The sequence below is a fragment of the Leptodactylus fuscus genome, chromosome 5, assembly GCF_031893055.1.
Source record: "Leptodactylus fuscus isolate aLepFus1 chromosome 5, aLepFus1.hap2, whole genome shotgun sequence".
NCBI lineage: Eukaryota > Metazoa > Chordata > Amphibia > Anura > Leptodactylidae > Leptodactylus > Leptodactylus fuscus.
Window position 1 is genome coordinate 53535024 of NC_134269.1, and position 14778 is coordinate 53549801.

Genomic DNA, 14778 nt, shown 5'->3' on the forward strand with positions numbered 1-14778 from the left:
TCAGAAACGCCCTTCTGACCATAGAGCACTACGGTACCGGCACCGTCTGCTTTCTGGCAGTATATAACACTGCATGTGCCCAAAAGTGGTGAAAGGTCCTCTTTAACAAGAGCCATACATAATACACAAAGTGGGACCAGGAACTCACAAATCACAGTGCTATAACACTTGTGTAGCTGTTCCTCTTCTCCTCATCTATACTGGCATGGTAATTACAGTGAAAACAGCATGCTACATGATGAGAAAGGATTTGTCCCATTACCCACCTTTACCATAGTAACTGCCAGGAAGCAGGTCACAATTGCTGGCGTGTCAACTACGTTCAGGGGAGCACTTAGTGGGCACATGCCTTGCAGACTGTAAATTGATATTTTTTGGTCCTGCAAAATGATTTTAAAACAAACAAATGGAAATTTAGACAATTTTGTCAGTAGAAAATATATTTGTTTCTATAAGATTAGGTCTTTGTGTGATACAGAATAATATTACATTTCAAATTAGTGATATGACACTTGTTCCCACCTCAGTAGATATCCACAGAGTATTCTGAACCTTCAGTTGACTGCACATCTTCAGCCCAGGACAGCTCAGACCCCGCACTTCCACCTGACCCTTCCCTACATCAACGACTGTATAGTTCCTGCAGAAGTAAAGAGTCAGTCTGGGACTTTAGTAGTCTTATTACTAGGCAAGCCTGCTGTGCATTACAGGTGTCATCAGAAGTACAGGAATCTTACAGAGATGTCACATCTACTCCACTTCTCTAGATTTAGAATACACATCCATCATAAGATATCTGCTGGCTAATGGCAGAGGCAGCACAACTAACAGCTAGTGGGTTATTTACCAAGCGTGCGTGTCAATGGGGGATATTAGAATAAGACCACACCACACATTTAGTTATGTAATCTGTATGGCCAACTTACACTACATAACTATTGGTATGTGGTTTCTTACCCTGTCCAATCTCTGCTTGCCAATGAATAGGAGAATGCTGACAACACTTGCAGCCTAGTGACATAGATCTAAGTCATCTCACAGGTTAAGGGCTATTCTCTCTATTTTATAATATGATGGATATTGCTAGGATTGATGTGGGTCCATCCTTCAGGTCCTCCATCAATTCTGGAAATTCAGTTGAATCAACACTGAAGCCCATTGTATGGTTTTTTTGCACTCCGGGCCATCTAACTATGTATGGAACTGCAGTCAACCCTATGTATGTGAATAGAGCAGTGCCACATAGCGGGTGGTCAGAGCACCACAGTGCAGGGAAAGCTTAGAAGGGGCTGTAGCACTACAACAGTGGTGTGGCCCCCTTGTTTTCAGGATTGCTGGTTTGTACCTGGAAAGCAGGACACATTTTAACTACACTGACACACTGTAAGCACAGCATCAGAAAAAGGAGAAGGATTTGTATTGCTTAGAATGGATATAAGCAAATCTGTATCAGGTGTCCAAAAGAAGTAGCAAATATTTAATTCCCTGCTTTTATTCCTATTGTAAAGGTTAGAGAGACAATGTTCACTGTATGAATAATCTGGTCCTTGGTAGCTGGCAAGTACCTGGCTTGTCCGCTTCCTGCCCACAACACAATGGTACTGTCCTGCTCCCTGGAAGCACAGAACGTGTCCTGCATCCCACATAGGATATGATACTTGAAAAGTGAGAAACTTGGATCATTCATACGCCGGACCACTGATGCAGCAAGAGGGCGCTATAAAACAAGAAATTTCAGAACGTCAGATATATAAATCAATGGCAATAAGAATGGAAAGAAAATCACATTATACAGTATTACATCATTTCACTGTAAGAGTATAAAAATAAAAGCATTGTATTATTAGGTTATATTATATTGTTATGTTATATGTTGGCCAAGTGAATGGGAAATGAGCTACAATACCGTGTCACGGCCAATACACAGCATACAGAGCAGTATGCTTCTCGCTATGTACACTTCGCTCTGATCAAAGTCATATCCTCACTGATCAGATATTGACGACCTATTGGAACATGGCTAGGGATATCTGTCAAACCAAAGACTGTGCAGAATAGTGTTCTGGTTGGCTCAGTGAAACTGCTCTTGGTATATACTGGTTGTTTTTGAGAAAAATCACGTGTTTTGAGAAATTTTGAGAAATACAACTCTGCAATTAGACCTTAGGTAAAATAAAAATGCTACAAGTAGAAATGTCACCTCACTGTTCCTATTCTATCTGGTCACATTCACACACAAGTTCAATGCTATGATGAGTACAAGTACTACAGTATTCTTTTGCATGTTTGGAGGCTGCATAGAAATAATAGCTTTCATATTCTGCACCTTTGTGTGACCCTGTGTAATGGTTTTACAGTTGTGCGTGTAGGTATGGTGGGCTAATCTGGAACAGATGGTGACAACGAAAAGTGCAACAGTAAGTCAATATTAGGATACCAGCAGCTGTGCTAGGAGGACATTACACATTACAATCCTTTCTAGGCTCATTACACCAGAATTAGGAAAATAAGATTTACAATATTGTCACTACACAAACAGGCCTTGGGGGAAGAAGTTCACCGACCTGTGCTTCTTTGAACTCAGACCATGAAGGAAAATATGGACATTTTGAGAGATGAAAACTATCATTTTTCATGGAATATTCTCACCAGGTTTAAGGCCCCTAGACTACCAGGAAGTTTTTGTGCTACTGGGGTTTAGGGCCACAAGCCTGGTAATCTCAATCCCATCTGTTAACGTACACAGTCCAGTCATATTAATGTGACCACCGCCTACTTTTGACATCAACGTTAAATAACCAATTGCAGAAGGCACGTGTCATCAGCCATCTGGGTGCACTCATCATTGTGGAAGGCACGATGGATCAACACAAGTATGCATCTATCCTTGCAGACCATATTGACCCCTACATGCAAATTGTTTTTCCTCAGAATGATGGCATCTACCAGCAGGACAATGCGACGTGTCATAAAGCTCGCAGTGTACTGTACATGCGTGGTTCGAGGAGCACCAGGATGACTTTACCGTACTCCCTTGGCCAGCAAATTCCCTGGACTTGAACCCAATCGAGTATCTGTGGGACCACCTCTATCGGGTTGTTCGTGCCATGGATGCTCAACCGCGTAACCTAGCGCTGCTGGCTACAGCACTGGAGTTGGCATGGCTCAACATCCCAGTGACCATCATCACAACATCCCCTCTCTTCCTGCACGTCTCTCAGTGGTCCGCTCTGCCAAAGGTGGTTATTCTGCATTTTGACAGGTGATCACATTAATGTTACTGGACAGTACACATGCACAGCGAAGTGAAATGTACCATCCTCTCATTCAGTAGTGCACTTTCCATGTATGGGGAGCCACTAGAGAGGGATTCAGGACTTATTTATGGAGAATTAAATATTACGAAACTTTGTATTAAGAGGATGGATGGGACAGAGTTTACCAGTTTTGGGTCCTAAACTCCAGCAACAAAAAGACTGACATGCTGATAGTTTAGGGCCTAAACCTGGTGACAGGTTGCGATAACACTGTATAATATATTGGTATTGAACTATAAATGTTATATGCAGTTAAAGCATACATGAACTATCTGCTAAGTCAGAAAGATGATATGACAGGCAGAAGTAAGGAGAAGTCATACAGAACTCACCTTCTCTGGTTTTGTGTCCCAGCACTCCATCATCAGCTCCTGCAACCTGGAGAACTGAACTTCCTCTGGGCGCCCCAAGACAGGACGGATGCCCTTGGACAGTTTTTTGGAGATCTGTAGCTGATGCTGTCCTAAGGATGGTCGCCGACCAGATAGCAGCTCGTACAAGACCATCCCATAGGAGAACATATCCACCTTAAAAGAAAAATATTTGGTAAAAATACAAAGAATGCACTTTAGTGTATATTTTTAGTTAATGCTTCAGAAAATGGATGTCCAGGATACATTTTTATGGCCTATTCTTAATAATCCTTGCCCTTATCAGATGTACAGGATTATTTCGGACACATGGGCCAGAAGCAGTTGGCTCTGTGCGCCGTGTAGTGGCCAAGGGCTGGTACTTCAGCTCAGCTCCCATTGACTACACAGAGCTAATTTTCCAGCTCATTAAGAAAACCAGATTGGAAGACACATTGAGTGTAACAAAGGTAGTAACAGTTCTATAATCCCGACTAGTAACACTAATAATCACAGTGACGATGAAAATAGAAAATTTATTTCTAGGTTTTTAACCCTTTCCTTGGCACGCATGTGCATTTCCAGTATTACAAGCATATACAAGGACAAATGTACTTTCCATATGAACAGCTGGTTAATGGATACAAGACAACTATTGTTTATTGGTCAGGGCTGCATTAAATGAGCAGGTCCTATGTGTCATTATGTATTAAAGACTTACAAAGGAAAATAGCTGACATCGGAATTTCCGTATTCCAAATGTCCCAAAATAGAATTTAATTGAGAGTTATTGAAATGTTTGTTACTTAAAGACAAAGAGAGGGATGACAGAAATAATCTGAGATAGAACCCGCTAATGAGGCAATTAGAGATGGAAAATCTCAGATTGGTCATTAAACTGGAACTATGCAAAAGACGTGCCATCTGTGATTAAAACCTTCATATCCTACACTGCCATAAAGATGGTCTGCTTGAAGGGTTTATTGGTTTTATTTTATTAAAATAGTCCTCCTATAAACAAACTTATTTCCTATCACACGGTCACGATCAGTGGGTTTCCAACAGTATGACCCCCATTAAGTAGGCACTTGTCACCCATTCTGTGAATAGTTAGTAAATTAGATAAATTACTATAAAAACACTGCACCTCCCTACATTTCCTCCCTCATCTCTGTCTACCGACCAACCCGGACTCTCCGTTCACTCAATGACCTAAGACTTACATCCTCCATTATCAGAACCTCCCACGCTCGTATACAAGACTTCTCCCGAGTTGCACTTCTTCTCTGGAATGCTCTACCCCGGACAATCAGATTAACTCCCAATTTCTACAGCTTCAAGCTCAAACTAAAGACACATCTTTTCAGGCAAGCCTCTCACAATTCCTAATGTAAAACCTTCCATACTGTAATTAGAATCCCTAAAATGAGCCCTCTGTTCCAGCTCCCATATTACACCACATGATATGATGTCGTTTCAGGCTAAGGGAGCGTTCGCACTACCGTCGGTGTCCAACAGCTAGTGTCCGCTGCTAATGTCCACGCAAAATCTTGTGTGGACATTAGCATCGGACACTAGCTGTGTCTGTGATATTTTGCATTGATTTAAATGTCCATTCTTTTACTGTCTGTGCCTGTCCTTAAGTGTCCGTTCCCAGAGATGTCCGTCTTTTCAAGCGGACAGCAAAAACCTACATCTTGGGTTTTGCTGTGCGCTTGAAAAGTCGGACATCTTTGGGAATGGACAGTTAAGTACAGGCACGAAGTGTAAAAGAACGCACCCGATGTCCATTTAAATCAATGCAAAATATCACAGACACAGCTAGTGTCCGCTGCTAATGTCCACACAAGATTTTGCGCGGACATTAGCATCGGACACTAGCTGTCGGACACCGACTGTAGTGTGAACACTCCCTAACTTTATATGTCCAAGCACCATCCATATGTTAAAGGACACGACTGATGACGGCTCATAAAGTTTTATGTTTGTGTAATGACAGTGACCTCTACTACAAAATTGTCTGACCTCTCTATAAGCAATGCCGCCCCTGCTACCTCTGTCACCCCCTCTATCTCATAGATTGTAAGCTCTTACAAGCAGGGCCTTCAGTCCCATTGTGTGAAATGACTTTCTTTGTGGTGTATCTTTTTGAACCCTACAAATTGTAAAGTGCTGCTGAATATGTTGGTGCTATGTAAATACAATTTATTATTATTATTATTATTATTATTATTATTATTATTATTAATAAACCCATGTAATGCTTATCACTGTATAGATATGAAGTTCTATATCTTTCCATTACTTTTCGTGTTTCAATTTCTAACTTTTATAAAAAAAAACAAACAAAAAAAAACAACTGTATGTGAAGTCAGTGAATAAAACCATTCTTGTTTATTACATCCTGACCATGCAGATCCATAGTACCTGGTCCTGCTCGCAGCTAGCAAGTGAATGCAATTGCAGCCTGTCTGGACAATGCTGTGTGAGTAATATTACTATGATATGTCATTCCCCAATTCCTTGTTAACTTAGTCAGTACAACACCAGTTTTAAACAGTAAATGGGTTGGTTCAAGTGTTATGGTTATCCCCTATCCAAAGGAGGGTGGACGACATTCTGTTCGGTAGGGATTCAGCCCCACCAATCATGAAAATAGAGATCCCATTCTCATACCGAAATGAAGCATCAGGCCTGGTAGCTATCGCATGACATTAAAACTTAAAGGGTTTTCTAAAACTACTAGCTATTATCTATCCTTAGGGTATAAGTCATCAGGATTGGATTGATGGGGGTCCAACTCAAAGACCCCCCCCCCCCCAACAATCAGCTGAAGGGATTCCCTTTAATATATAACAGGCACAGCACTGGACTTTGTGTAGCAGTTGTGCCTGGTCTTGTGGCTCAAATTCATTCACTTGTATGTAGCAGAGTTGCAAGAAGACCCTGTGACTAGTGAATGTGATACCCCTCGCTGAAGAAGAGGCCACAGTGCTTACAGAGCTGAAGTACTTCAATAAGCTGGGTGCAGCAATGTAATACTGTATGATAAGGAAAGGTCATCAGTACTGAAATTCAGGAAAACCTCTATAATAATAAAAATCAATAGATAAAAAAATAGACAAATAGATAGATAGATAGATAGATAGATAGATAGATAGATAGATAGATAGGACACCTTTTCATCATAGACCACCCGAGGACGAATTTCAGGTGCTTGATATCCTGGTGTACCCTCCACACCTAGGGCTCCTTCATGGAAAGAAAGACGGGAGATCCCATAGTCTGACAGCTTTATGTTCACAGTTTCTCGGACATCCAAGGACCAGACTAGGATATTGTCTGACTTAAGGTCACAAAAAATGACATTCTTCCTGTGTAGGTATGAGAGACCAGAAGCAATCTGATAGGCCATACGCTGTGTAAGCATGTGACCTAAAGGCATGAATGAGGGAGATCCTGTAACAATATAAATACAAAATGTTTACATTCCCAAAAAGCATTAGACTTGGGTATAATACACAATACAGGAGTTTGTCACGCAGTAAATCTAGTCTCCTACAGTTCAATATATTTCAATGCATTAGAATGTCGATGGAAATGTTGCAGGTTTTGTCCTAGAGTATTAAATCTTTGTATGCCTTACAATCCTCATTACTGACACATGAAATTTGTTTTTACTCTTTTTTTATGACAATGTAACCTGACATGTAACTACTAGTAAGCAGTTATAATGTCCATAACTAGTGTTTAGTCTTTCCAGACACAATGGGGAGGGATATGGTATGACAAATATGATAATCCCTGCATGGCCAGAGGATGCGCCTCATTTACCATAAGGCACACGGCCTCCTCAAAAATGAGGTGCATTCTCCAGCGGGCCACAATCATGCTATAAAATCTGTGTGAGCTTGTAGATAGCGTAGATTTCAGGCATTATGTACACCAGTAAAGTAAAAATGATAAATGTGATGAAGGCTGATGGTCCTGTCCCATGCCGCACACTCTGAAAACACCTCCTTTCAGGAATGCAGCATTTCAGTGTAAAAATGTCACTTGCAACAATTTTTACTGTAAGTGCTAATCAAAAAGTTGCAAGTCTGAAGTCTGCAACTCTTTTCTGCCACAAAGTTGGCATATAATATTAATAAAAGTGTTCCAAAATAATTTATTTCAATACAGAGCAGTTATGATTTCGATGAAATGCAAAGCAGTAGGTTACCTTGGCAGTTTCCAGTTAGGACGGTGTTCAGACTGCCGAGTGGAGCCAGCTCCAGAGCAAAGCACAGAGGATGGATGCTGATGCCAATCAGGGAGACGATGCAAGGGTGTTGCAATGAGTGGAGCATGCTGGCCTCTTGACGAAATTCTGAAAAGTTTCTCATAGCATCCATGGCCTGCAAGTGCTTGAACATTGTATCTGTATAAAAAGATGGTACAGAAGGTGAGCTGAATACTGAAGAGCAAGTCAGTGCCCTTATGATCAGATTGGGAACAAACATTTCTGGCCACAGACACGCGCGCACACGCAGTAATCTTAACCCTTAGTGTGCAGACTAATGTTCTCTATGTATTACATAAGAATGACTACTATATACCTTTGATGACATCAGCAGAGGTCCGATACTTCTTAATTTGGAACATCTTTAATGCCACTGGTTTATGTTTGTACACAGCTCTAAAAATGATGGTTCCGCTTCCCCCTTGTCCGAGAATATTAGTGTTCTCTTCTGAGTATTCCAGGTCCTCAATATCAAGAAACAGCCTGAAATTGCACACAAATAACGCAACAGTAAATGGCAAATATGTAAACCAATATACATTCCCAAGAACTCATGTGAGGCTAAAATGCAGAGAGGCTCATGGTATCATTCCTAATCCACACAATAATGCCAATTTATATGTTGGAACTTGGGGTTTTACCTGGATGGAAAATCAGTCATAAAGATCTCAGGGACAAGTTCCTGCAGGGGAGCCGGGTCCTCAGGGTGATTGGGACATTCCAAATAGTCCTTGTCTACAGCAGCCAGCACGCAGTCCTCCATGTTGAAGTAGTAAGGCTCCTTCCCTTCCTCTCCAACGTCCTGGTGTGACAGAGCAGCACAAGAGTTGCAAGGGACATACTGTTCCATCAAAAGGGATCCATCACTTTCTGTAGCTGTCAGGGCTGCAACATACAAAGTGCAGTAGTTCAATAAAAAAAAAAATTAAACCATAGTGTTATATAATTATAACTATCCTTAACAAACCTTAACAAGATCATAAGAATTTATTCCTTCATTCTCATTTTGCCCCAGTTAATTATCCGATTCCCCCTATTTTAGATGTATTGGAAAACAACATGAAACGTCTACTATGTCTATATTTTACAATTATCAGGTCCCAATGGCATATAGGAAGATGATTGTATATTCCTCTAAGAGCCCCATAGTGTGATTGCATTAAACCTATACCTAGAGTGTTCCATTACCATAAACCAGGTGGGTGTGCTTTGGCATACTGATCTGACTTACTGTATAGTAATGTGTAGTCTGCTGCAATTTTCTTCACTATGGAATAAAGTAAAGTAGTGCATGACCTCTGGGTTTTCCAGCCCAAGATTGATTTTACAGGATAGGTCATCAGTATGTGATCTGACACCTGAACTGTGCACAAATCAGCTGTCATGGCAGTTTTCGGGTGCTGGAACCTTGGAGCTGCTAATGAATAGGGAGCCTAGTTTAAGCAGGGACAAATAGGCGCAAATTCCTGCGACCAGGAGGTTGTCGGAACAGCTGAGCTATGCAGGTTCCAGCTGTCGCAACCTCACAGGTCCCACCCTCCTGTGGATAACTCATCACAATGTAAAATCTGGGGCCAACTGAAGATTTTACTGAGATATATGTTGGCGAATACACGAACAAAAGCAGTAAACTGTGAACTGCACTTTACATGCTAATAGTGTATAATAAATACTGTTTGGAAATCATTTTATGGTTTTTAACTTTTAATTCCTCCATATTGGCCAAATTTACCTGGAAACCACTGATCAATCAGGGAGTTAACGTGGTCTGTAATGAATGCCATAGCAGAGAAATCTCTGACTTCCGATTGGCAAATGATCTTTATGCCTCCGCTCTTCTTCTTTTTCCAGTTAACATCAGAGGATTCCACACTGAGGATAAAATACAAATATCTGACATAAGAATAAGGCATTATCCTGACAATATCACCAAAGTTTACCACCTATGGTGGATACATGCATTGATGGAAGTGATGTATTTTTTTCCTATACACTATTTTTATTTCTTCTAATATTAGGTGCTCATCTGCAGTAAATATATACCTAGCCCAGTATTAACTAGGTATATGCTGAACTGATGTGCAATATAGCCTTGTTTATAGGGCTGTTGTCTCTTACCTGAGGTACCCGCCCTCAAAAGTAACCATCAGCCCCTCTTGCCAGTAGATGGTCTGGTTCCTCTTCACCCGGAAGGTGCTACACCGGTTGCGCTGGTTGCCTGTGAAGCTGTATACTGCAGATTTCCTGTTGCGTGGCTTTGCATTTTTCTTGTTCTCAAATAGCTAGTAAAAGGAAAGTGAATGAATATGTACAATATGAAAGCCACTACAGTAAGTAGGGAGATATGTTGTTAAACACCATTGGTGAGTGGGAGATGTTAGGACTCCTAAACTGACTACTGCTACCTTTCCTAACACCGCCATACTCGGATGAGTATTCATGTGCTGTCTAAATGGCGGGATATGCTGAGTGGTAGTTTATCATCCTTCAGAACAACAGGATCCTACATGTTAAAATCCAACAGCCTGAACTTGAACTCTCTGAACATCTGCTATTGGGAGAGAGTACACATTAGATGGTTGACTGATCTTGCCATTTTGTCAGACTCAAAACATTAACCTAATATGTATAATTATCTTAAGATATATCACACCGTTTACTAGCTTTAAGAAGATGGGCATAGTCTTACCTGAAGATCCATCTCAGACAAACTGATTAACATCCGAGCTATGAATCTTTGCCAGAATCCTACAGGTACAAAACTCATCTTGAACAACCTCTGAACAGTGTTCCCAGTAGACTGCTGTAAGGAGTGGATATCCAGGCCTGGCTTGGCTGGAAGGAGGTGAGGTAAGAGGTAGCTGTGGGATACAATACATACATTATTAATATTGCACGATTACAAGGCAAGCCTTTGGAAAAGTGTTTTACTATTATAGTTTTCAGATCATTTCAAAACGACATCCACCATTGCAACCAATTACCTATTGTTAACTATGCATTAACATGTTGTTATTTTATCTTGCAGCTCAATCTTTTTCCATCATTCTTAAATTTTTTCTTAAATATATTTGGTAGGCTACATAGAGGGGTTAAACTGGAATTGAAAGTGGAATTGCAATCCCACATCCCTAAATGACACGCAGACAGACAGGGCTAGCTGACTACGTGTATGATCACATGGCTGAATTTAGCGATGATACTGAGGCAAATTTTGTTTCAAAATCAGTCCTCTGAATCTGCACTCCATTGAAAAAAACAAAGTGTCCTGCTCGATCTTGACATAGACCCCCCCGACGCTGATCAGCCACAGTGGAAGCCACTCAGCTGATCAGTCCCATTCATCTGGAGATGATAGCCAGTGAAAGCCATGGCAGAAAGCCAGACCTTTGCTTTGGGCTCCCTCAACTTCTCCTCATTCTGAATGGGCCCGTGTAGTGTATGATATCCAGGCCCAACAACAAACTGAAGCAACCATAGAATTATTTCTATAGGTAGATCTAACACTTCTATCAGAGAAGTAGATACTGTATACACTCCACGAGAAGCCACTCTTAAATCTATGAGTCATTTTTAACAATGGGTGTTCCTTTGAAGCTTTGGAAATTGTGAAGCGGGACATGTGTCCTTTGTTATCATTCCGATTCTTTTCCAACTTCAATAAAATGTTACAAGCAACATCACAAAATGCAGTCGCTTTGGGCTGAGGATTCTTCTTTTCCAGGACATAAAATTTCATTGTTCTTAAATGTCACTAGCTTTCAATACAAAATGAGTCCCAGAATTTCACGATAAAGATGAATAGAGGCCAGAGGTTCGACATAACACATTTCCCTGCTGCATTTCTCAAGATTAAGCATAAAAAAGGACACAAATGCTAATTTCATTACAAATAAAGCCTTCTGGTCTTTATACAGTTCCCCAATCTACAATCTGACTTCCAATGGTGCAATGGAGCTTTTTCTCCGATAACACTTACAATCTAATAAAGGAGTTGTCCAAGAGGTTAATAAATGAAACTACCTTTAATAAATGTTATAAAAGACCAAACATTACAGATTTATTCGATGCTCCTTCACTCCATCACCAATGCTCCAGTAATGCCCACCAGCGCTTGTTTATTTCTCTGTAGTGATGCCGCTGAGGCCAGTATTTAGGTGTAGGGGTCACATACACAGCACGTCATCTTTCTAGGAAAATAAAGACTGGCGAGGATAGACGGAGTATAGGGGATGGAGAAGTGAGGATTTACGACATGAGTAATGTTTGGCTTTTTATTTAATAACATTTTGGCAGAGGTTATTTCCTAAACTCTTGGACAGTACGTGACATTTTCCTTTGATATCAGCACACACAGATCTTTCTCATGACAACTACTGATGCAGTTATGCAAATTGTTTAGCTCACTAGAACTGCGCGGCCCTTATAACAGGAGTGCGATGGTCTACAGATTACTAAATGTGTCAGTTCTGGACTCGAATTCTACAAATATCTCAACTAGTTAAATAAATATTTATCCTTCTTGTAAATAAGAGGCCATAGCAGATGTGTTCTAGGAAGTGACACCAGTGGCTTATGTTGGGATATGAACGATTCACATGGTGATACTAATAACATACATGTAACATATGGCAGTAGCAGCTAATCTCCTTACACCCAAGTTAAGAAGATCACCAAACTTGAAATTGTTCTCAGTTGATAATGAAAGTAATAAGGAAAAGATAAAGGGTCTTATCAGAAGTGGTGATATTTGTGATTAAAGGAGTTGTCTGGGGAACAATCATTTACATATCTCGTTCTGGGAATCTCTGATGATGGACCTGGGGGTTCTGGTGATGTCACAACCTCCAAGGTCATGTGAGGCAAAGCAGCATTTGGCGTCCCCCGGTTTGCTCCACGCACTCCTGCCCCAATCTCACTATGAGGGTTGGCTTTACTATAGTGAGCCAGCTCCCATAGCACAGGTAATTAGTTATCGGGGAATTGCGGGGGGAGGGGAGGTGAAGCTGCATCGGATCACATGACCCATGGGTTGTGACATGGATGAAATTTCCATCATCAGCAATCCCTGGAAACAGACAAGTGAATTACTCTGTGGAAAAAACATTTAAGTTCTAAACATTGAATGGTGTTTCGGGACTTACATACTGATGACCTATTTCTAGGATATATCAATATGTGGTCATAAGGTCCAGGAACCAAGAAGCCACAAAGCTCACAGGCACTTTGGCCTCTTCCCTGTGGCGATGATGTTAGGGTCCATTCCCATGGAGGAAAATGGTGAGGAATTTGAGCGCTGGAAAAAAAGGAATCCCATTGAATTCAAAATTTTTCTGCTAGTAAAAAAGCAACCCTTTGAAGTCAATGGGAGCCTTTTTTTCAGCGCTGAAATTCCACACCAAATTCATCTCCATTTTCCTCCATGTGAATGGACCTTTACATTTATCAGTTATCTGGTGGAGCAACAACTCCATTGAAATGAATGGGGAGGTGTAGCAACACCAAGCACAATGCCTACACAACATACAACATTATGCTTAGTATTCAGTGAAGAGGTCGCAGTGTTCACCCAAACACTGTAGTCTCTTCAACCAGCTGATCCGTGGTGACCCTGAGTATCAGACCCCCCACTGATCATATATTGGATAGGTCATCAATAAACAAGTCCCAGAAAACTCCTTTAAAACAATTGCCTGGTAGGTGGAACCCCCCCCCTCCAACCCCCCCCCCCCAAAAAAAAAAAACAAAAAAAACAAACCAAAGAGTACCTCTTCAGTTCTCAGCTCAGATGGGTTAATGGTCTATATGTACAAGCTGTAATGATGTGCCATAAGGACACATGACCACTGCAGCCAGTTATTGGCACCAGCATTCATGTGCCATATTCATTGGCATCACTTCTGAGCACTGTAAATATGTCATGTCAATAATGAGCCTGTATATGAGGAGACGGCTGCTGGATTGAGGCAACCTCTTTAAAGGAATTACGGAACTTCAGGAGTTTTCCTAAATACATTGCTTAGCAATGATGCTTTGTTTGCCTGCTATGATAGATTATTTCTTTCAATGGTTACACAGCATTTACATGGTGCACGGCCTGTATCAGGTCATATATTTGCAAATAAAGGCTCTGGGAGCCCTGTCTGTTATCTCTTTATGTAAATACAAAGATTCTCTGTAGAAGCATGGTAAGTCTTATAATATACATGTACTGTTTATATTCTCTGATCTGCATTTATATTAGATTTCTAGTAATCAATAATCATAATAATCTCTTATGGTAAAGGCAAAGTTTATATCTTCATAGTGTCCTGTTCATCAAACAGTCAAAGCTGCCTCCCACCAGCTTGCTGAAGAACACAGGAAGTGAGAAGAGACAGCAGGCAAAGCTGCTGAGAAAACCCCTTTAAGGCTACATACAGCAGAAGACCTGTGAGCATTGTATAATAATATACTGAGCATGGTTATAAGCATGAAATTACAGACATAGATCACTAAAGATTATTAAAAAAAAATCTGTATTTTTTGCCTTTTTATAATCAGTAACACACTTGGTCATAGTCTGTGTCTTGTGTCTAATACTGCAGATCATCTGCATTCAAGTTAACTGCAGTACCAGTCACGGCCAATAGACAACAGTGATGCTATTTCTGAAAAAAAAAACAAAAAAAAACACCCACACCCTTCTTTTAAATACCAATCATCCCCATAAAGTTGTGCCTCTTCTATATAAAGAATGAGAAACAACTAAACAACTCAAGTTGCATTACATGTTTTACATAGAAACATAAGACTTATAAAGATCTTATTCAATCATAGCAATGCAACT

At 40.6% G+C, this 14778-nt stretch overlaps 1 protein-coding gene across 1 annotated transcript in view; it reads right to left on the reverse strand.

Moving 5' to 3' along the window:
* The window catches only part of LRRK1 (leucine rich repeat kinase 1), a 73387-nt gene that overhangs the window by 7554 nt on the left and 51055 nt on the right, over positions 1 to 14778 (reverse strand). Inside the window, exons 21-31 of the mRNA XM_075273198.1 lie at positions 10639 to 10810; positions 10068 to 10231; positions 9682 to 9821; positions 8591 to 8834; positions 8266 to 8432; positions 7890 to 8087; positions 6846 to 7126; positions 3650 to 3844; positions 1566 to 1717; positions 523 to 640; positions 267 to 380 (exon numbers count right to left, since the gene is read on the reverse strand). Of these exons, the coding sequence (XP_075129299.1) occupies positions 267 to 380; positions 523 to 640; positions 1566 to 1717; positions 3650 to 3844; positions 6846 to 7126; positions 7890 to 8087; positions 8266 to 8432; positions 8591 to 8834; positions 9682 to 9821; positions 10068 to 10231; positions 10639 to 10810 (1945 nt within the window). The remainder of the gene's footprint in view (positions 1 to 266; positions 381 to 522; positions 641 to 1565; positions 1718 to 3649; positions 3845 to 6845; positions 7127 to 7889; positions 8088 to 8265; positions 8433 to 8590; positions 8835 to 9681; positions 9822 to 10067; positions 10232 to 10638; positions 10811 to 14778) is intronic.